The sequence below is a fragment of the Camelus ferus genome, chromosome 3 (assembly GCF_009834535.1).
Source record: "Camelus ferus isolate YT-003-E chromosome 3, BCGSAC_Cfer_1.0, whole genome shotgun sequence".
Lineage (NCBI taxonomy): Eukaryota > Metazoa > Chordata > Mammalia > Artiodactyla > Camelidae > Camelus > Camelus ferus.
Window position 1 is genome coordinate 98,637,316 of NC_045698.1, and position 22,135 is coordinate 98,659,450.

Here is a 22,135-nt window from a genome sequence, read left to right on the forward strand (position 1 = left end):
AGCCTTTCTTCGTTTTTTTTTTGCATTTTTTCTTGTTTAATAATCATTATAAAGAAATGTCATTTTACTTCAAATTCACACTTTTAGTTAACATTTTAAAATGTTTATTACTGCTGAAAATATACGTGAAAAAATCATGTCCTATGATACAGTCATAAACATAATCACTTTGTTAGAAAGGGCCAGAAGGCAATTTTCTTAGCATCTCTTCCTTACTCATCCTAGAGAGTTATTGTTAATACATATTAATATTGTGGCCACTCACCATGGAATATGAAGTTACAATTTTCCAGATGTCTCATTGTTACAAAGGTGTAATACAATCTAGTTGAAAAGAGGCTCCCGAAGAATAATTTGTTTATCATAGAGTTGACTTGTGTGCTAATGTGTATAACTTTTTGCCTCCTTGTGTTCTCCCAGAATTTAATATACATATACACTGGGCACTAATTTTCAAACTTTAAAAACTTACAGCCAATAGAAAAATTATATTGTATATATTACATAACATACAACAGAAAGAAATGTTTTATTAACAGTGTTCAGCTTTTTTTGTGATGCATCTGGCATTGCCTATATTATTCCACTCTCTTTAATTTACAAATGTAGTCATGATCCACTAAGTTGACTTCATGGCCTACTAATGGGTGGCAATCCAAAGTTTTAAAACCACTTTTCTCAGAGATATCTGTAGAGTATTGAAAAGTATGAAAACATAGTCCTTTAGGGTTTTAATTTTTTAAAAAATTCAAGCCATTGTAGGAGGAAGTTTTGTCTCATGCTATACAAGTACCAACCAATCACTCTTGCCTTTAGTGAACTGACTACATTACAGAAGAAAAGGCCTTCATTGTTGGGGGAGAAGTTTTCCAATGAATTTAATCAAAAAGTCTAAAGTCTGTATGTTGAAGAAGGAAAGTACAGATGAACAAAATGAGTAAGGATATAGAGGGAAATTAAGTGTGTGCCTGAGAGAGAGTGGCAGGGCAAACAGGAAATGCATGAGGGTGAGTCAAATTATTGCTTTTATTGCTTCTAGTGCCACAGACTAGAATAAATGCCAGAAACTGCCTCTTGAAGATATTTTTATCTTAACATTGTAGAGGGGCTGGGTATTAGTCAGTTACTAATGCCTGGAAGTACAGTCTTTTGCTCTAGCATATCCAAAATAATCTAATGTTTCACTTCTTGAAAGCTAAAATTTAACTACCAGTTCTTTTGAACTGTGTGGACTGATTAATTATTCTCTGAATTCGAGAAAAATGGAAGGAACAAAAGTCCATGCAGACTAACTAAATTCTAATTTTCTATTTTCAGAAGTGGAACTAGGAGTAAGTTCTTTCCTCCCTAAGAAAGCTTCTTTACATAGAGAACAAATACTCATAATATAGCAATATATCTAAGTTAAGTATTAAGGTTACCTCCTATCTTTACTGCATTTAGTGGGGAAAAGATGGAGGATCACTGGCTTAAAGAGATGTACAGTGTTACAGGCTGTCAAAAATGAAGGTGGGGTTGTTCTAGCAGCCTGTGTCCCAAGTAAGCTGGACCTCTCTCATCTATAATGGGGGAGGGGACAAGGGCATTTCAAACAGCTCAAGCAGAAAAACCTAACAGGTCCAACAGCAGAGAAAAGGGTCAGGTACTTGTCCTGTTGCCTTGAGTTTTTCCAGCTATCTGAACAGGAGGACTTGTCTAATTATGGAATGAACTATGTGTTTCCTGACTCTAACGGAGAGAGGCCAGGCCTTCAAGAGCTCAGATGCCCAGATACAAATAACCAACCAGTTCTCTTAAAATGTATTGCTAAAAACAAATTTTACTCTTATGCATAAAATACCTCATTTATAGTTAAATTTAAACCAGTACATAGGAATCAAATTGTATCAGCCAATTTTATATTAAAGGACTGTAGGTGATCCAATGGGAAAAGGTCACTTGTCAAATGGAAATGCAAGAGACTGCCCAGCCTCCCAGAGTGGATTTTCTTGAAAACCATTACCAATAAGAACTAAATAACAATTTAGGTTGGAATTTGCCAAGAGCATGGGAAAGAAAGGACATAAGGACATTTTTCACTTACAAACACATTGTTCTCATCTCCCTTCTACCTCAAGTATCTCTACCACTCCTGCATCCAGTGATTAACCTAACATGGACTCTCTGACCTCTGTTCCAGTTCAGTCATGCTGTACTTTTTCACCACCCAGAAGTCTATGAAATAATTTCAAATATCTCCCTCTAAGAACACAAACTTCTATGCCTTTAACCCTCTCATCTTTTTACTCCTATCACATCTTGTCTTGACCTTATCAAGACCTCCATTCCATGCTGCTGCTACTACCTATCAGCTCCCTCCTGTTTTAATTTCCTTCCCATCTAGCTGATTCCCTGTTTTACCACTCCCAATCACTCACATACTCATATTCTCAATACTGTTCAGTGTTCCTTCTCTAAAGGATTTCCTTCACCACCTGATGAAACTCCACGTGAAATGAATATAATTATCACCTTCCTCTTCTCTTACACCTGGGAAGCTGCACTCCATAAAACAAAACTTAGAAAATTATCAATACTATTGCCACTAAGTTTATCACATCCAAACTTAATTGGGCTTTCACAGTCAAGAAATCCTTTTACATTTTCATAAACAGCGTTCTCTTTTATTCTCCATAGCAACTACTTCAAACTTACTTACATTAAACTTCTCACCCTACTACTTACATATCCTTCTAGCATTTGAACTTCCTTACAGAGAGAATATAACCCATCAGATGGAAATTATCTCAATTTCCTCTCTCCAAACCTGTTCTCTTGATAGCATATGTACTATAATTTTCTCTGCTGAGGTCCTTCCCACCTAAGTCCAATTCCTTAGTATATTTGTGGGATCCTATCTTTAACCACTTTCTAGGGGCTTCACATTGATTATATCCTTTCTTTTGAATCTTAATTTTCTCCCTCTCTACTCAAAACTACAAATCAGCATTTAAAATAAGTTCAAGTTTCTCTAGGCTTAAAAAACCCTCTTGAATCTAAATTACCCTCCAGATACTGATTTACGTCTTTTACAGCTGCATTTCTCAAAAGGATTCCATTTTTACTTTCTTATCCCTCTCACTTTTCAATCCAGTACAGTCTAATTTTCATCATAACCACTCTACTGACAATTGCTATTGTAAAGCTCATCAAAGATTTCTGTATAAGTAGTGATAAAATGACACAGTGGCTTATAAAATTGTGTCTCTTTCTTGTAATGGCCACAATGTAACTGATAACTGGGTAGATAGAGCAGCTTTGCTCCTCGCGGTCCTTTTGGAGCCAAATTTTGTTCCAAGTAATTGCTCTTACATTCCCTAGTGCAATATCATAATCTACATGCCTGTAGCACGGTCACTGCCACATCTGGGTTCTAGCTGTCTAGGAGGGAAGAGACACATCCAGAGGTCTTCCATTCCAGACCCAGGAGTGGCAAACAAAAATTCTGTTAACAATCTGTGTGAACTTAATTAGCCACACCTAACTATAAGGGAGGCTGAGTCACCATGTGCCTGGGAACAGTTTGATTACTATAAACAAAAGGAGAACAGATTCTGGCTGGCATATATCAGAGTCCTCCATAATGACCATCTCTTTAAATCCAATGACCATTTTAATACTTCTTTTTCTTGAGTTTTTTGAAGCATTTGATCTTTTGTTCTACTGTTGATCTTCATCTCCTGGAAATGCTGTTTGTTTTTGATTTCATGATTCTGAACTCTGGGCTTTCCTTATCTTTTAAAAGATACTTCCTTACCTCTCCTCTAAATGAAGATGTTTCTCAGAGTTCTGTGCTAAGCCTCTCTTACTCTTAATTGACACACTTTGCTTGGTTCTCTTAGAGATTTCATGGTTTCAATTACTACTTTGCTTTATTGCACTTCAATGATAAGGTGTGTTTTACAAATTAAAGGTTTGTGGCACTCCTGTAGTGAACAAATCTATCAAAACCATTTTTCCAACAGCAGCATTTGCTCACTTTGTGTCTCTGTGTCACATTTTGGTAATTCTCACATTATTTCAAACTTTTCATTTTTATTGTATTTTTAAAATTCTGGATGGGGTAATTAGGTTTATTTATTTACTTTTGATGGAGGTACTGGGTATTTTTTATTATATTTGTTACGGTGATCTGTGATCAGTGATTTTTTTAGTCTTTTTAAATTTAAGTAGAGTCAGTTTACAATGTTATGTCAATCTCTGGTGTACAGCATAATGTTTCAGCCATACATATACATACCTATATTCCTTTTCATATACTTTTTCATTATATGTGACTACCAGATATTGAATGTAGTTCTCTGTGCTATACAGTATAAACTTGTTGTTTATCTATTTTATATATAGTAGTTAGTAGCTGCTATTCTTGAACTTCCAATTTATTGCTTCCCATCCCTTTCCCTGCCTATAAACAGATGTTTGTTTTCTATGTTTGTGATTGTTTCTGTTTTGTAGACAAGTTCATTTGTATCTTTTTTTTTTTTTTTAGATTCCACATATAAGTGATATTATATGGTATTTTTCTTTCTCTTTCTGGCTTACTTTACTTAGAAGGACAATCTCCAGATCCATCCATGTTGCAGCAAATGGCATTATTTTATCATTTTTTATGTTTGAGTAGTATTCCATTGTATAAATATACCACAACTACTTTATCCAATCATTTGTCAATGGACATTTAGGTTGTTTCCATGTCCTGGCTATTGTAAATAGTGCTGCTATGAACATTGGTGTGCATGTATCTTTTTGAATTAGTTTCCTCCAAATATATGCCCAGGAGTGGGACTGCTGGATCATATGGTAAGTCTATATTTTAATGTTTTGAGGAATCTCCATCCTGTTTTCCATAATGGCTGCACCAAACTGCATTCCCACCAACAGTGCAGGAGAGTTTCCTTTTCTCCACACTCTCTCCTGAATTTATTGTTTGTGGACTTTTTAATGATGGCCATTCTGACTTGTATGAGGTGATACCTCATTATAGTTTTGATTTGTATTTCTCTGATAATTAGCGATATTGAGCATTTTTTCATGTGCCTGTTGGCTATCTGTATGTCTTCACTGGAGAATTGCTTGTTTAGGTCTTCTGCCCACTTTTGGATTGGTGGTTGTTGTTGCTGTTGTTATTGTTGTTAAGCTGTATAAGCTGTTTGTATATTCTGGAAATTAAGCCCTTGTTGGTCAAATCACTTGCAAATATTTTTCCATTCTGTAGGTTGTCTTTTTGTTTTTAGTTTTCTTTGCTGTGCAAAAGCTTATAAGTTTAATAAGGTCCCATTTGTTTGTTTTTGCTTTTATTTCTATTGCCTGGGTAGACTGCCCTAGGAGAACATCACTAAGATTTATGTCAGAGAATGTTTTGTCCATTTTCTTCTAGAAGGTTTATAGTATATTGTCTTGTGATCAGTGATCTTTGATGTTACTATCGTAATTGATTTTGGGCATCATGAACTGCACCTATATAAGACAATGAACTTAACAGATAAATGTTGCATGTGTTCTGACTGCTCCACAAACTGGCCATTCCCCACCCCTCTCTCTCTCTTTGGGCCTCCCTATTCCCTGAGACACAGCAATATTGAAAATAAGCCAATTAACAATTCTACAATTTGCTTTTAGTATTCAAGTAAAACAAAAAGTCAGGTGTCTCTCACTTTAAATCAAAAGCTAGAAATGATTAAGCCCAGTGAAGAAGGCATGCTAAAAGATGAGACAGGCTGAAAGCTAGATTTCTTGCACCAAACAGCTAAGTTTTGAACACAAAGGACATGTTCTTGAAGAAAATTAAAAGTGCTACACCAGTAAACACATGAATGATAAGAAAGTGAAACAGTCTTATTGCTGATATTAAGAAAGTTTTAATGGTCTGAATAGAAGATCAAACCAGACACAACATTCCTTTAAGCCAAAGCTTAATCCAGAACAAGGCCCTAACTCTCTTCCATTCTTTGAGAGCTGAGAGAAGTGAGGAAGCAGCAGCAGGAAAAAAAAATGAAGCTAGCACATGTTGGTTCATGAGGTTTAAGAAAAGAGGTCATCTCCAGAACATAAAAGTGCACAGTGAACCAGCAAGTGCTGATTTAGAAGCTGCAGGAAGTTATCCAGAAGCTCTAGCTAAGACAATTCATGAAGGTGACTAAACATAACAGATGTTTAATGTGTATGAAACAGCCTTATGTTGGGAAAAAATGCCATCTAGGATTTTCACAGCTAGAGGGAAGTCAATGCCTGGCTTCAAAGCTTTAAAGGACAGGGTGACTATCTTGTTAATGCAGCTGGTGACTCGAAGTTGAAGCCAATGCATATTGCCCATTCTGAAAATCTTAGTTTCCTTAAGAATTATGTGAAATCTACTCTGCTTGTGCTCTGTAAATGGAATGACAAAGCCTGGTTAACAATACATTTGTCTACAATATGGTTTACTGAATTTAAGCCCACTGTTGAGAACTACTGCTCAGAAAAAAAAAAAAAGGTTCCTTACAGAATATTACTGCTCATTGACAATGCATCTGGTCTCCCAAGAGCTCAGATGGAGATGTACAAACAGATTAATATTGTTTTCATGCCTGCTAACACAAGCATCCATTCTGCAGCCCATGGATCAAAGAGTCATTTGAATTTCAAGTCTCGTTATTTAAGAAATGTATTTTGTAAGGTAATATCTTGCCACAGATGGTGATTTCTATAATGGGCAAAGTCAGTCGAAAATTTTTCAGAGAGGATTCACCATTCTAGATGCCATTAAGAAGTTCACGATTCATGGAAAGAGATCAAAATATCAAGATTAACAATAGTTTGGAAGAAGTTGATTTCAACCCTCATGACTTTGAGGGATTCAAGACTTCAGGGAAGGAAGTAACTGCATATGTGATGCAAATAGCAAGAGAACTAGAAGTAGAGCCTGAAGATGTGGCTGAATTGCTGCAATCTCATGATAAAACTTTCAAAGATGAGGAGTTGCTTCTTACGGATGAGCAAAGAAAGTGGTTTCTTGAGATGAAATCTACTCCTGGTGAAGATCACTGAAATGACAACTAAGGATGTAGAATATTACATAAACTAGGTTGATAAAGCAGCAATAGGGTTTGCGAGGATTGACTCCAATTTTGAAAGAACTACTGTGGGTAAAATGCTATCAAACAGCATTGCATGCTACAGAGAAATTGTTTATGAAAGGAAGAGTCCATTGATGAAGCAGATTTTATTGTCTTATTTTAAGAAATTGCCACAGCCACCCCATCCTTCAGCAACCACTGACCTGATCAGTCAGCAGCCATCAACACTGAGGCAAGATCCTCCACCAGTAAAACCATTATGACGTGCTGAAGGCTCAGATGATGGTTAGCATTTTTAGCAATGAAGTATTCATAAGTTAAGGTATGTGTATTGTATTTTTAGACATAATGCTATTGCACACTTAACAGACTACAGTACAGTGTAAATATAATTTTTATATGCACTGGGAAACAAAAATGTGATTCACCTTATTGGGACATTTGCTTTATTGCAGTGATACAGGAACAGAACCCAAAATATTTCTTGTATATGCTGATGAATCCCGAAGTCCAAATCTCCACCCCAGATTTGTTTCCTATGTTTTGGTTATATATGTACACACACACGTGCATGCGCTCACACACACACACACACACATATTCCACAGGCACTTACCTTAATATCCTCATGTCCCAAACTAATTTTATCTTTTTCCATTTCAATCTTGGTTGGTTTTTCAGCATTCCCTGCTTTAGTGAATGACACACTAACCATCCAGTACCCAGCCTAGAGTTGTATTAATCGTCCTTGAGTCTTTACTCTTTTCCTCTCCATGCAATCTATCATTGGGTCTTAAATATTTTTATCTCCTAAATGTCTTTCTAATCATCCTTCTTTTCTCCATCCACACTAGCATTACCCTCATCCAGGCTACATCATCTCCTAATTGGTCTCTCTGATTCCAGTCATCATCTGCAACTGATTCACTATATTTCCACCAATTTTGATTTTTCAAAAATGAAGGTGCAGTTATGTTAATCAAATGTTTAAAATCCTACATTGTATTTTAATTGCCTCTAGGATAAATTTTAAAATGCATGATATAACCCATATAATTGTTTACATCCTCACTCTTCTTTTTACCCCAGTCTCATTTTAAAATTCTCCCTTTCCATGGTTTAAAGTTCAGTGCATACTTAACTTCTCTCTGTTCCAAAGTAATCTGTTTAGAACACTCCTTCTCCTGGATAGCTCCTTCAGGTTACAACTTGTAGTTCACTACTTTAGGAAAGGTTTCACTGATGTCCAAAAATATGGGTTAGATTTATTTAGTTTATCTTAACAGACACTTAACTAACACTTACTAACCACTTTGTAAATATTAACTCATTAGATTCCTATGATAATAACCCTAGTAGATAAGCACTGTTATTACCCCTATTTTACAGATCAGGAGGCAGAGGTACATAATTTGCCTGAGACTGAAGATAGTGAGTAGCAGAACTAGGATTCTAATTTAGAAATTTTGGATCCAGAATCCATGTTCATAACCACTATGAAATGCTGCTTCCTAGGTATAAGATGTCCTTTCTAGGTATTTCTATATGACTATTTACCTATGCACACATTGTTACTTTTTAATTACTTGCCTGCCAAATTTTCTAGCCTGTGAGCTCCATCAAGACAACGTCATGTCCTTACGTGTGTATTTTTTTAAATATACAAGTGAAAAAGTAAAGACATTACTTATAATTGACTGAAATCTACAAGTATTTACAAGAGTGTAGGGGAGAATATATTTGCTATTATTCAAGAAATGGCCTGAATAAAATATCATTTCCTCATTTCAGGACACGCTAATGATTTCTTCTTGTCAGACATTCAAAATAATGATAATTAAATGCACTGTGTGAACCTTGTCTGGATGCTGATTCAAACAAACAAAAATATTTTGGAGAATACCAAACACAGACTGAGTATAAATTATAACCAGGAATTACTGCTAAATTTGTTGATTGTGATAGCATATAATGTATATTTTTAAGTCCTTATCTATTAGAGATACTTAGTGAAGTATTTAGAAGTAAAAATACATGATGTCTGGAATTCGCTTTAAAACACTCCAGATGTATTTATGAATTACTTGTTCAAAGAGAAATAAAATTACTGAAAAAAATTCATAGAGACACATGGTGGCGCTGCAGGATAGGATGAAAACTGCTTCTACGACACTGTGGGCTCCATTATTCAGGGGAACAGAAAACATCTAACCGACAGAGAAGAGAGCTTCACCTACAGAATGTAACCTTCCAGGAGTTTCCAACTTAAAAAAATATCAGAGCTTCAGCTTGCAAATTAGAGCGGAACTTAAATTTTTCCACAAAAGAGGTTTCCTGAAAGAACCATGGAGACCAGAGAAGCATTCGTTCTATGGAAAAGGCAAGTCCTGATTCTCTTTGTTTTGCTGGGATTGTCTCAGGCGGGTCCTGAGTTAGTGCGCTATTCTGTAGCAGAGGAAACAGAAATTGGCTATTTTGTGGCCAATTTGGCAAGGGATCTGGGGCTTGAGGTGGAGGAGCTCTCCTCACGGGAGGCCAGGGTAGTATCTGATGATAATGAAAAGCATTTGCACCTCGATTTGCTAACTGGGGATTTGCTCCTAAGTGGGAAATTGGACCGGGAAGAGCTGTGTGGCTCCAAGGAGCCCTGTGTGCTACATTTTCAGATGGTACTGGAAAACCCTTTACAGTTTTTTCGGGCTGAGCTGCATATCAAAGATATAAATGATCACTCCCCTACGTTTCTTGACAAGGAAATACTTATTAAAATATCAGAAAGTACCACTACTGGAACCACATTCCAAATGGAGAGTGCCCAAGATTTGGATATAGGAAGCAATGGTCTCCAAAACTACACAATTGTCCCTAATTCTCATTTCTACATAAAAATTCGAGACAATGAAGATGGAAAGATATACCCAGAACTGGTCCTGCACAGAGCATTAGATCATGAGGAGGAGCCTGAGCTCAGATTAACACTTGTAGCACTGGATGGTGGATCCCCACCCAGGTCTGGGACAACTTTGGTTCTCATCAAAGTCTTGGACATCAATGACAATGCCCCAGAGTTTCCTCAGAGACTCTATGAGGTGCAGGTCCTGGAGGACACACCTGTTGGCTCTTGGATTATCACCACCTCTGCTAAGGATTTGGATGCAGGAAATTATGGGAAAATATCTTACACATTTGTGCATGCAGCAGAAGATATTCGTAAAACATTTGAAATCAATCCAGTATCTGGGGAAGTTCATTTGAGATCACGCCTGGATTTTGAAGTAATACAGTCCTACACGATAAAAATTCAGGCAACAGATGGTGGGGGTCTTTCGGAAGAATGCACTCTTCTGGTTACAGTAATAGATATAAATGACAATCCACCAGAAGTGATCATGTCATCAATTACAAAAATAATTCCAGAGAACGCCTCAGAGACCCTTGTGGCTCTTTTTAGTGTCCGAGACCAAGATGCTGGTGAAAATGGAAGGATCGTTTGCTCTATTCAAGATGACCTCCCTTTTTTTCTGAAACCGACCTTCAAGAACTTTTACACTCTAGTTTCAGAAAAAGCACTAGACAGAGAGGAAAAAGCTGAGTACAACATCACCATCACCGTCACAGACATGGGGACTCCCAGGCTGAAAACCCAGCACAACATAACAGTGCTGGTGTCCGACGTCAACGACAACGCCCCCGCCTTCACCCAGGCCTCCTACACCCTGCGGGTCCGCGAGAACAACAGCCCCGCCCTGCACATCGGCACCGTCAGCGCCACAGACACAGACGCCGGCGCCAACGCCCAGGTCACCTACTTGCTGCTGCCGCCCGCCGACCCGCACGTGCCCCTGGTCTCCCTCGTGTCCATCAACGCCGACAACGGCCACCTGTTCGCCCTGCGGTCCCTGGACTACGAGGCCCTGCGCGCCTTCGAGTTCCGCGTGGGCGCCGCCGACCGCGGCTCGCCGCCGCTGAGCAGCCAGGCGCTGGTGCGCGTGCTCGTGGAGGACGACAACGACAACGCGCCCTTCGTGCTGTACCCGCTGCAGAACACCTCGGCGCCCTGCACCGAGCTGCTGCCCAGGGCGGCCGAGCCGGGCTACCTGGTGACCAAGGTGGTGGCGGTGGACGGTGACGCGGGCCAGAACGCCTGGCTGTCGTACCAGCTGCTCAAGGCCACGGAGCCCGGGCTGTTCGGCGTGTGGGCGCACAACGGCGAGGTGCGCACGGCCAGGCCGCTGAGCGAGCGCGACGCGGCCAGGCACAGGCTGCTGGTGCTGGTCAAGGACAATGGCGAGCCGCCGCTGTCGGCCAGCGTCACGCTGCACGTGCTGCTGGTGGACGGCTTCTCGCAGCCCCACCTGCCGCCCCCGGAAGCGGAAGCGGAGGCGGCGGCCGCGGCGCCGGCCGACCCGCTCACCGTCTACCTGGTGGTGGCCTTGGCGTCCGTGTCGTCGCTCTTCCTCTTCTCGGTGCTGGTGTTCGTGGTGGTGCGGCTGTGCGGGCGGGGCGGGGCTGCGCGGGCGGGTCGCTGCTCGGTGCCCGAGGGCCCCTTCCCGGGCCACCTGGTGGACGTCAGCGGCACCGGCACCCTGTCCCACAGCTACCAGTATGAGGTGTGTCTGACGGGAGATTCAGGGACCAGCGAGTTCAAGTTCCTGAAGCCAATTATCCCTAACCCTGCAGCCCAAGACACCGGTAGGCATACAGGGGAAAAAGAGAACTTTAGGATTAGCTTTGGATTCAATGATAAATAAAATAATTTATTTTGAACTTACAATCTTTGTTATTCTTGGCAAACTGCAGATCTTTTTTGTCAATCTGTAATAGGTCTTAGGTTGTACTGTAGTTGCATATATTATCATTTCTCATGTTCCCTCACAGTTGCTTTAACAATCTTTATTGGTGGCTATAATGACACGGGGAAATCACCTATCTTCTACTTTTTCACTTATTTGGTCAAAATATTATATTAATAGGGGTATTACTAATATTTGTGTGATTTTTTGGCGGCATTGTTATGCAAAACGATGTTATTATTTGGAGGTACAAACTGGAGTAGTAAGAGGGAATGCCACAGTATGTGTAATTCACTTATAGACATTTCATCAAAGCATAGATAAAGCAAAATTAAAAATGCTGTTGAATCTGGGTGTAAAGTATATTGGATTTTTTGCATTCTTTTTTTATTGAATTATAGTCAGTTTACAATGATGTGTCAGTTTCTGGTGTACAGCATAATGTTTCTACCATATATATACACATATGTAAGTTTAAAGTATAATGGATTTTATTGCACTATTACCTTTAAAAATTTTCATCATAAAAGATAAAAGTGCTACCTCTCCATATTCACTAGTAGGGTAACTTATTTGCTTTTTGTTACATAATGGTTTTCAAGAATTCACTTTATGACAAAATAAAAGTGACCCCATTGAAAATTACTGATTTCTTAAGTAATTTTCCTTTTTTGTTGTCATTGATGCTGTTTTGGGGCAGGAGTCTTACAATGTTCTGGGATTTGATATTGCTATTCTTGTTTTCTTTTATTATACCACATTTGCTAGTTTAAATTTGTATTATTCTATATTGTTTATTATGTAACTAGTAGGTATCATCCTGAGTAAAATACTCCTCCATCAGAAGAGTAAAGATAAAAACTTCTTAAGAAATTGAAATGAAAATTCAAACTGTTAAAGAAATAAATTAGGTTCACTTTTCTATTTATTTTTCAAAGTAAATATAAAAAATCCTTAATACTTTGTGACATCTCCCACATATCCACAAATAATGAATGGATCTGTATTAGTGATTTATAAATGCCTCATAGTGTTCCAAATTATGTCTCCAATCTATAAGTGGACAGACAGTTCAACAGAAATTTTGGTAACTGGAATGTAGTGTGGATAGAGCCAGTGTGCATACACATTTTTGTAATTTCTCTCATAAAAAATTTATAGGCTAAATGAAGTAGTAAAATGCAGTTTTGCTTGATATTGTGAAATGGGTGAAAGAAACTCCAATTTCCCTAAGAATTTTTTTTCTTTGCTTCATGCGATTTTTACTGGTTTTGTCTTGCAACAGCTATTGACTAGTTGTGAGAATTTTATTTAAATAGACATTTAGTGAAAAAGAATGTTTGGGCCCTCTTTATCTGTCAGTCATAAGAAGCAAATCTTATGCTGCTTATGCATAAGAATCAGTAGATGAGTACAAAATATCCTATTTGAATAATTTGGGAACAAACTTGTAGACTACCAGATAGAATAGAATCCACAGTCAGATCCTTTTGTATAAGAAAGCATGGTCATGGTTGAAGAGGTATCAAAATCACTGGCAGGTGGGGTTGGGACAGACTGATTACTTAGCAATGTTACTGGGAAAATTGGATTCCTTTATAAAGATACAAAATTCTTATCTCATGCCACATAAAAATAAATTATATGGATTTAAGAGGTGAATTTGAAATATTTTAGTTGGAAAAATTGTGATAAATCTCAGTAAAAATATCTTTATGACTTTAGTATTGGTTTCAGTTTCTTAAACAAGGCTTTATAAGTGCAAATAATAAAGATAAAAATTGACAAATAGTACTACCTCAAAACTAGAGGATAGTCCAGTCAAGCTAGCAGATGACAGACAGGAGGTGCTACTTGCAGCATTATAACTGAGAAGGATGAATATTTAGATTATTCAAATAACTCTTGGAGATCAGCAAAAATCAAGAAGTCAGGAGAGCCAATAGGATTTTTTTAAAAGGACAAAAAGGAAAGGTAATTCAAAAAGGAAAGGTAATTCAAAAAGGGGGAAAATAGAATGTCTGAAAAAAACATGAAATGATGGTCAAACTCATTAGTTGGTGATACACAAGATAAAATAAGACACCAGTTTATACCCATAGAATTAGTAAAGATGAGAAATTTGGATAAAATCAAGTGGACCCAAAGGAAATTGCATATACAAACCATTTTGAGGGAGTTTCAGTAGTATTTAGTATGTACATATCCTGTAACCCAGCAATTCTACTTCTTACACATATGCATGAGAATGCTCATCTTGGGAAAACAGAGAATAGGAGTCTATGTATAGATTCATTGGTAAAGCAATTGATAAATGTGAAAACAGGTCTGTGAAGGACTACTATGCAGTGATCAAAAGGAGTGAACTAGGTGTACAACCACATGGATAAATTCCAAATGTTTAAAAGGAAGAAAGAGACTGAGATTTATAGTACAGTGCCTATATATATCCATAAAATGCATAATATCATACATGTAGAAATATACAAATATATAAACATACATGTTGGAAGTAAAGAAGGAACATATGTAAGAAAGAAAATGTGTATTTCTACATAGGGGTTCAGAGAGAAGTATGAGCTATATCAGTGTCAATGGCAGAAACTGTTTCTTCCAAGAGATTGTTTAAATTGATTGCAGCATTATAGAGTTGATTTAGTACTGATTAATTGAAATTGCTTTAAAAATACATCTTACTTCTGTCTTCTCAAGATCAATTGCCCATACCCCAAGAAAGCTAAGAATTTACTTGTGATTTTGAGACACAGCAATACCCTTGAGATTGTACATTTTTAATAAGGGTCGTTTAGATTACGTAGACCACACTTCCACTGAAAAAAAATTAGCTAATAAGACACTAATATACTGTCAGGTCACAGACAATGTTTAAAGGTAACTCAGAGAGATAAATTAGCCCCAAATCTACTTTTTCCCTGAGAACAAGTGGAATCCTGGGAAATGTGAACCTCTATTTTGATGGTGTGTATGGGGAAGGAAATCAAAGCCTAACAAAATGAGAAGCTAATAGAAGATCCTCACATTAATAAATATAGATTCCTAAGTACTACACCTTTAGGGTAAAAATAAACTGGAAATGAATGAGCCCTTGTGTGGAATTTCAACTTTGTACTTGATTTTTAGCACTGAACTTGATTTAAGGTGGTCATTGAGAGGTAGTACTCCCAGATCCTGAGAGAACCAAATGTAACCTTCTATGAAAGAAGGCTTATTCATCTTAAGTATAGAATTATTCATATAATTTTATGTTCTTAACCTGAACATAGATAATTACATGCACAAGGAAGTAAGACACCATGAGTGAGAGCCAGCAGAAAACAAAGAACACAGAAATAAACTGGCAAACACTTCAAATATTTTAATTAACAGTCACAGTCTATAATGTGCTAACAACTTTAACTGAAATAAAAATTATACTTGAAAATATACAAGGAATGAGAAATAATAAAATGTGAAATATTAGAAAAGAACCAAATAGAATTCTTAGAACTGAAAAAATATGAAAATCAAAATTTGAAACTGAATAAAAGATTTAATAAAAAACTAGGTGCAACCAAATAAAGAATTTGTAGAGTGAAAGATCAGAATCTAATTTATCCTTCATGCAGCTCAGAGAGTTAATAAGATGAAAAATACAGAGGAAATTGTTAGAAACATAAAACAGAGTAAAAATATTTGACATTTATTTAACCAGAATTCTAGGAGAGATGATAAAGATTGGATCAGAAACAATATTTGAAAAAATAATGGCTGGAAACTGTCCAAAATTGATAAAAGCATCAATGCAGAGATTCAAGAGACCCAAATAAACCTAACAGGATAAATAAAAGATAACCATACCTGGAAACATCATTGTGAAATATCAGAAGGACAAGGAGAAATCTTTTTATTAAAAAAAAAAGATAAGCCATAGAAAAAGACATCTAATCTTTAAACATATGACAGACTGAAAGCTATGTTCCATGTTGACGATTTCTCAACAGTAGCAATGGAAACTAAAAGTAATATAGCTTCAATGTGCTGAAAGAAATTAGCAAACCTTCCAACCTAAATAGTCTTTGCACATGAGTCATCAGATGAGACAATCAAATCAACTGGATGTCAGTTTGATTTTTAAATCAATCAAGATCATGGGAGAAAAGTGGTGTAAAGATATTTTTCAAATATAACTTAAAGTTTTCCTCTATCCATCCCTCGCCACAATTCTGAGTCCAGGAGTCTGACATACTCTGTTTCTAGTCTTCTTCATCTCTAGTGACATCACTTCTACTCTAGTCTAATAGACCTATGACCATGATCTCTTTATGGAGATGGTAGTCTCTTAGAGCTGCATCTCTGAAATCACAACTTTAAACACACTTCTCTTAATCTACAACTTACATTCTTTCTAAAAGGGCTTCAGTCACCACTTATACCAATAAATCCCAATTTGTCTCTGCAGCTCAAACCTCTTTTCTCAATTTATGTAATATATGATCATTTACATAACTGCTTATATAGACAGATGCTGTATGGACATCTCAAATTCAACATGTTTTAAATTAAATATTTATCTTCCTCAAAATCAAACATCTTTTTCAGCTCTACACATGTTCCTCTCTTCTCCTCTTCCCATGTTTATTCTGTTAATAGCACCAGCACTCACTCAGTTCCCAAAGCCTGAAAAAAACACATTTTCACTTCTTATTCTACTCCCTCTATGTCTAATCTATCATCACATTTTGTATCACCACATTTTATCTTTATTGTTCTAATACAACTCTATTACCACATTTCTAAGTGAGAGCAATATCACCTCTTACCTGTATTAATGCAATAAATTCTAGTCTGTTCCTTGCCTCTAGTCATACTCCTCTGTGATTATCCTCAACTCTGAAACAAGGTGATCTTTTGAAAAATGAAAACATGCTCATGTCACTTTTCTATTTAAAACACTTTAATAATCTTGCATTTCTACTGATGTAGAGTCTAAATGCCTTGGCATGGCTTACAGAATGTTTGCTGATCTTTCCTATCTCAACTCTCACCATTTCTCTCCTCTTGCTCTATGGTTCAGCCATAACGATACTATTTCATTTCTTCTAAAACACTTCTTTAATTTTGAATTTGCAAAATCCTGTTTTTAGTTTGTTGGAAATTTTACTCCATATCCAATTTTTATTTGGATTACTCATACTCACTTTTCATGTATCAAATTAGAGCATGATTTTTTCCAGAAAAGTTTTCTCTCTTGTACATCCAAATTCTGGTTAGATGACCCTCATCTATGCTCTTACATTAGTATAAACTTTTGCTATCATGACATTCATTATGCTCCATTTTAAATGTCTGATCACTTTTCTGCCTTCATCTTTCAGGGTAGAAACTATGTCCATTTACCACTCTATCCCTGACACTAATCACCATGCCTAGCACAAAGTATGTACTCAATAAATATTTGCTGAACAAATTAAGGCCTGAGTATACAAAACGGAATTTAGTTCCACAACTAAACTGGGTTCTAGTTTGTTCAACGTTTTAAAAATGTTGACAGAAACTGGACATGTCTTACTTTATTAACTACTATTAAGCATTTACTTTCTACTGCTGCCAGGTAAGTCACTTATGGAGTAACCCTAAATAAAAAGTGCCATTTACCTAGCCTGAAGTGTCCAGCCTCTGCAAAACAATTATCTGCATATACCAGGTTCAGTTTCAAGTACATGACTTTATCCTGTCTTTTCAAAGTGTATTTGCTGATACCTAGAGATGACTAACACCTCTGGTTCCCATTTGCAATTTTCTGGGAAACCTCTTACTAAGCAAATTACATTAAAGAGTCCTATTTTTAATTGTTTTATATATTGTCTTTCCAGAGAGATCATAACTTATTTGAGGTTGGGACTATAGCTTAAATACGCTTTTTATATCTACCACAGCTCTAGAGATTGTGGTTTATTGAGTTAAAGACTGAATAGTAACAGCATCACATATCACAAAGAACAAAACTCACAAAAGAGGAATATAGGAGAAAATATAATTCAGAGTCATCAACATAAAAGATAAAATAATATTTTTTCTCAAACTTACTTGACTTTGTTTAAAACATAAGAATCTACAGAGTCGCATGGTGGCGCTGCAGGATAAGATGGGGAAATTTTGCATCATCAGATGCTCTGGTTTCCGTGAACCAGTGGAACCGAGAGTGCTGGAGAAGCAGTGGTGATAAAAAGAGGCTTCCAAGAAAAAGCTAGGGAGCCAAGAAGCCCTTCGCCACAGGATTGCAACTCTATAAATTCCCAGTGGTCAGGCTGATAGGTGAAAGGAGCTGTTTGAGACTGACCTGAAATATTTCTGAGGAACGATGTTTGGCCAGGGAGCCATGGAGCCGGGAGAAGTGAGCCCTCAGCAGATAAGGCAAGTGCTGCTTTTCTTTGTTTTCCTGGGAGGGTCTTTGGTGTGTTCAGAGACCTGGCACTATTCTGTGGCAGAGGAAACGGAGATCGGATCCTTTATAGGCAACGTGGTGAAAGACATAGGTTTGGGTGTGGAAGACCTGGCTGCACGGGGAGCCACAGTCATCTTTGACGACTATAAGCCATACTTGCTTTTAGATCAGCAGACTGGCAACTTGCTCTTAAATGAGCAACTGGACCGGGAGGCACTTTGCGATTTCACTGAGCCATGTATATTGCATTTCCAGGTATTATTTGAAAATCCTTTGCAATTTTTTCGGGCTGAGCTTTGGGTCAAAGACATAAATGATCACACTCCCACATTCCTAGACAAACATATACTTCTGAAAATCTCAGAAAGTACTGCTCCAGGAACCTCATTCCAGATGGATAGTGCTCAGGACTTGGATATAGGGAAGAATGGTGTCCAAAACTACACATTAAGCCCCAATCCTCATTTCCACCTTAAACTGCAAGACAGTGACGAGGGCAGAAAATACCCAGAGCTGTTACTGGACCAACCTCTTGATCGAGAAAAGGAGCCTGAACTTAAATTAACGCTAACAGCCCTGGATGGTGGGTCTCCGCCCAGATCTGGAACTGCACTGGTGCGTGTGTTGGTCTTAGATATCAATGACAATGCCCCAGAGTTTGAGAGGCCCCTCTATGAGGTTCTGGTACCAGAAAACAGCCCTCTGAACTCCTTGGTTGTCAAGGTGTCTGCTACAGATATAGATGCAGGAATAAATGGAGAACTATCTTATTCATTTTCCCACGTCTCCAGAGACATACGGAAAACATTTGAAATCCATCCAATTTCTGGTGAAGTCCGTTTAAAAGCGCTTCTGGATTTTGAGTTAATTCAATCTTATACAATAAATATTCAGGCCATTGACGGTGGTAGCCTTTCGGGAAAATCATCAATGTTAGTTCATGTTGTAGATGTGAATGACAACCCACCAGAAATAGTCATAACATCTCTTACCAGTCCCATCCCAGAAAATTCGTCGCCTGAAATGGTGGTCGCTGTTTTTAGTCTACGAGACCAAGACTCTGGGGACAATGGGAGGATGGTTTGCTCAATTCAGGAAGATCTTCCCTTTCTCTTGAAGCCTACCTTCAAAAATTTCTACACCTTGGTAACAGAGAGCCCACTGGACAGAGAGAGCAAAGCCAAATATAGTATCACCATCACCGTCACAGACATGGGGACTCCCAGGCTGAAAACCCAGCACAACATAACAGTGCTGGTGTCCGACGTCAACGACAACGCCCCCGCCTTCACCCAGGCCTCCTACACCCTGCGGGTCCGCGAGAACAACAGCCCCGCCCTGCACATCGGCACCGTCAGCGCCACAGACACAGACGCCGGCGCCAACGCCCAGGTCACCTACTCGCTGCTGCCGCCCGCCGACCCGCACGTGCCCCTGGCCTCCCTCGTGTCCATCAACGCCGACAACGGCCACCTGTTCGCCCTGCGGTCCCTGGACTACGAGGCCCTGCGCGCCTTCGAGTTCCGCGTGGGCGCCGCCGACCGCGGCTCGCCGCCGCTGAGCAGCCAGGCGCTGGTGCGCGTGCTCGTGGAGGACGACAACGACAACGCGCCCTTCGTGCTGTACCCGCTGCAGAACACCTCGGCGCCCTGCACCGAGCTGCTGCCCAGGGCGGCCGAGCCGGGCTACCTGGTGACCAAGGTGGTGGCGGTGGACGGTGACGCGGGCCAGAACGCCTGGCTGTCGTACCAGCTGCTCAAGGCCACGGAGCCCGGGCTGTTCGGCGTGTGGGCGCACAACGGCGAGGTGCGCACGGCCAGGCCGCTGAGCGAGCGCGACGCGGCCAGGCACAGGCTGCTGGTGCTGGTCAAGGACAATGGCGAGCCGCCGCTGTCGGCCAGCGTCACGCTGCACGTGCTGCTGGTGGACGGCTTCTCGCAGCCCCACCTGCCGCCCCCGGAAGCGGAAGCGGAGGCGGCGGCCGCGGCGCCGGCCGACCCGCTCACCGTCTACCTGGTGGTGGCCTTGGCGTCCGTGTCGTCGCTCTTCCTCTTCTCGGTGCTGGTGTTCGTGGTGGTGCGGCTGTGCGGGCGGGGCGGGGCTGCGCGGGCGGGTCGCTGCTCGGTGCCCGAGGGCCCCTTCCCGGGCCACCTGGTGGACGTCAGCGGCACCGGCACCCTGTCCCACAGCTACCAGTATGAGGTGTGTCTGAGCCGAGGTATTGGGACCAGCGAGTTTAAGTTTCTGAAATCTGTTGCCTCTAATCGTCAGGGGTCTGTGAATGATGTAGAGGAAAACTCAAATTTTGTAAATGGTTTTTGATTCAATTAAGAATCTGTTGGTTTTTCAGAGCATTTGGAATGAAAATATTTTCTAAATATACTGTTTCCATTAGCTTTTTGGTTCATATAGACTCTCTTGGGGTTTTGTTTAGTTGTTGATTTCACTTCCCTCCTTAAGGTAATTAGACATTTTCTTTGAGCATATACAAGAGAAAAGTACAAGCTTTTGTTAGAATATATAATTTTGAGAATAATTGAGGATATTTCCAAATTGTAGTTTTTGGAGTGTATAACAGAAATGATAAATTCTACATAAGAAAGTTTTTGAATATTATTTGTGTCATAATAGCTTTAGTGTAAAATAACATTGACAGTGTAAAATGTGTTCTAGAAGAGATGTATACCTTATTTGTAGGGTCATTATAGCTTGTTATTATGCACTTTGTTTTTTATAACATATTCCTTTGCTTAGGGGATCCAGGGGATTTTGCCATTTAACGAAAAAACATTTCAGATCACTCTGAATTATCTCAAATTACTACTCAAAAGAGCATAGAAAAAAGCCATACTGACTTGTTTATCTAGCTCATATAATGAAGAAGGATGTCAGCAAAACAGGGGGCTTCTACATTGGGAGGAGAATCCATCTATCAGAATTTTTTTAATTAATTGTGATTTATTCATTAATCTATTCAACAAATATTTGTTAAGCATCTACAGTGTGACAGGAACTCTTCTAGATGTCTATGGATGTAGAAGTAAACAAAACAAAGTTCTCAAACTCAAGAGTTACACAGAGAATAAATAATTAAATAGGTACATGTATGTTATATAAGATGGTGATCAATGCTAGGGATAAAAAGTAAAACACATCAAGCCAACAGAGTCTTGAGCTATCTTTGAAACTTATTAAGCTGCCCTGCACCAGAAGATGTATGCATTACTCTCATTGCTAGAAGTGTGTAACATTGAACTGCACTAGGATTAATTTGTTTACAAGAAGAAATTAAAACTCTACATTTGGGGTTCACATACCGCAGCTCTATTGAATAATATGCATCTGAATTTTAAGTTGCAAAGGTATCTGAATAATTTTTCATGTGCATATTTTGTTGAATGTTTCGGTTCATGAAAAATATTTAAAGCTTTTTTAAAGATTTCAGTTATTAATGTAACTGTACCCTTCTGCATGGAAAATCATAACCAACATGGCTGCACTAGACTTTCTCAGTGGTATCCAACACCACTTGTAGAGGGCTGCTTTATCACATTAACTGTACTTGGGTGTAGGACTCTAGTGTTCTTCGGTGTACTTCATGGCCTGCATTATCTACAGCACTGTACTTAGATAAAAACTAAAAGAGGCAGTATACTTCACTGATGCTTGTCTGGTAATATCACTTCTGTGCTATTTTTTGTGATGTATGAAACTCGTGTTTTTTACATATAAATGAGTATGGTTAGATTAGTATCATGGTGATGCCTATTTTCATCTGTAAATAGTTAAGTATGTACAGGAGG

The 22,135-nt window shown here is 38.8% G+C and overlaps 2 protein-coding genes across 2 annotated transcripts; both read left to right on the forward strand.

The window, feature by feature from the left end:
* Nucleotides 1-9,133: 9,133 nt before the first annotated feature.
* On the forward strand, nt 9,134-12,532 carry LOC106728428 (protocadherin beta-14-like). The gene has a single exon (XM_032476940.1). The coding sequence runs from the start codon at nt 9,440-9,442 to the stop codon at nt 11,843-11,845; it is 2,406 nt and encodes an 801-aa protein (XP_032332831.1). The 5' UTR covers nt 9,134-9,439; the 3' UTR covers nt 11,846-12,532.
* A 5,552-nt stretch (nt 12,533-18,084) lies between these two features.
* LOC102506852 (protocadherin beta-18-like) lies at nt 18,085-22,085 on the forward strand. The gene has a single exon (XM_032476943.1). The coding sequence runs from the start codon at nt 18,249-18,251 to the stop codon at nt 20,652-20,654; it is 2,406 nt and encodes an 801-aa protein (XP_032332834.1). The 5' UTR covers nt 18,085-18,248; the 3' UTR covers nt 20,655-22,085.
* Nucleotides 22,086-22,135: the final 50 nt, after the last annotated feature.

What these genes read in the sequence shown, in the direction of transcription:
- LOC106728428 (XM_032476940.1), top strand. Translation starts at nt 9,440, where the DNA reads ATGGAGACCAGAGAAGCATTCGTTCTATGGAAAAGGCAAGTCCTGATT.
- LOC102506852 (XM_032476943.1), top strand. Translation starts at nt 18,249, where the DNA reads ATGTTTGGCCAGGGAGCCATGGAGCCGGGAGAAGTGAGCCCTCAGCAG.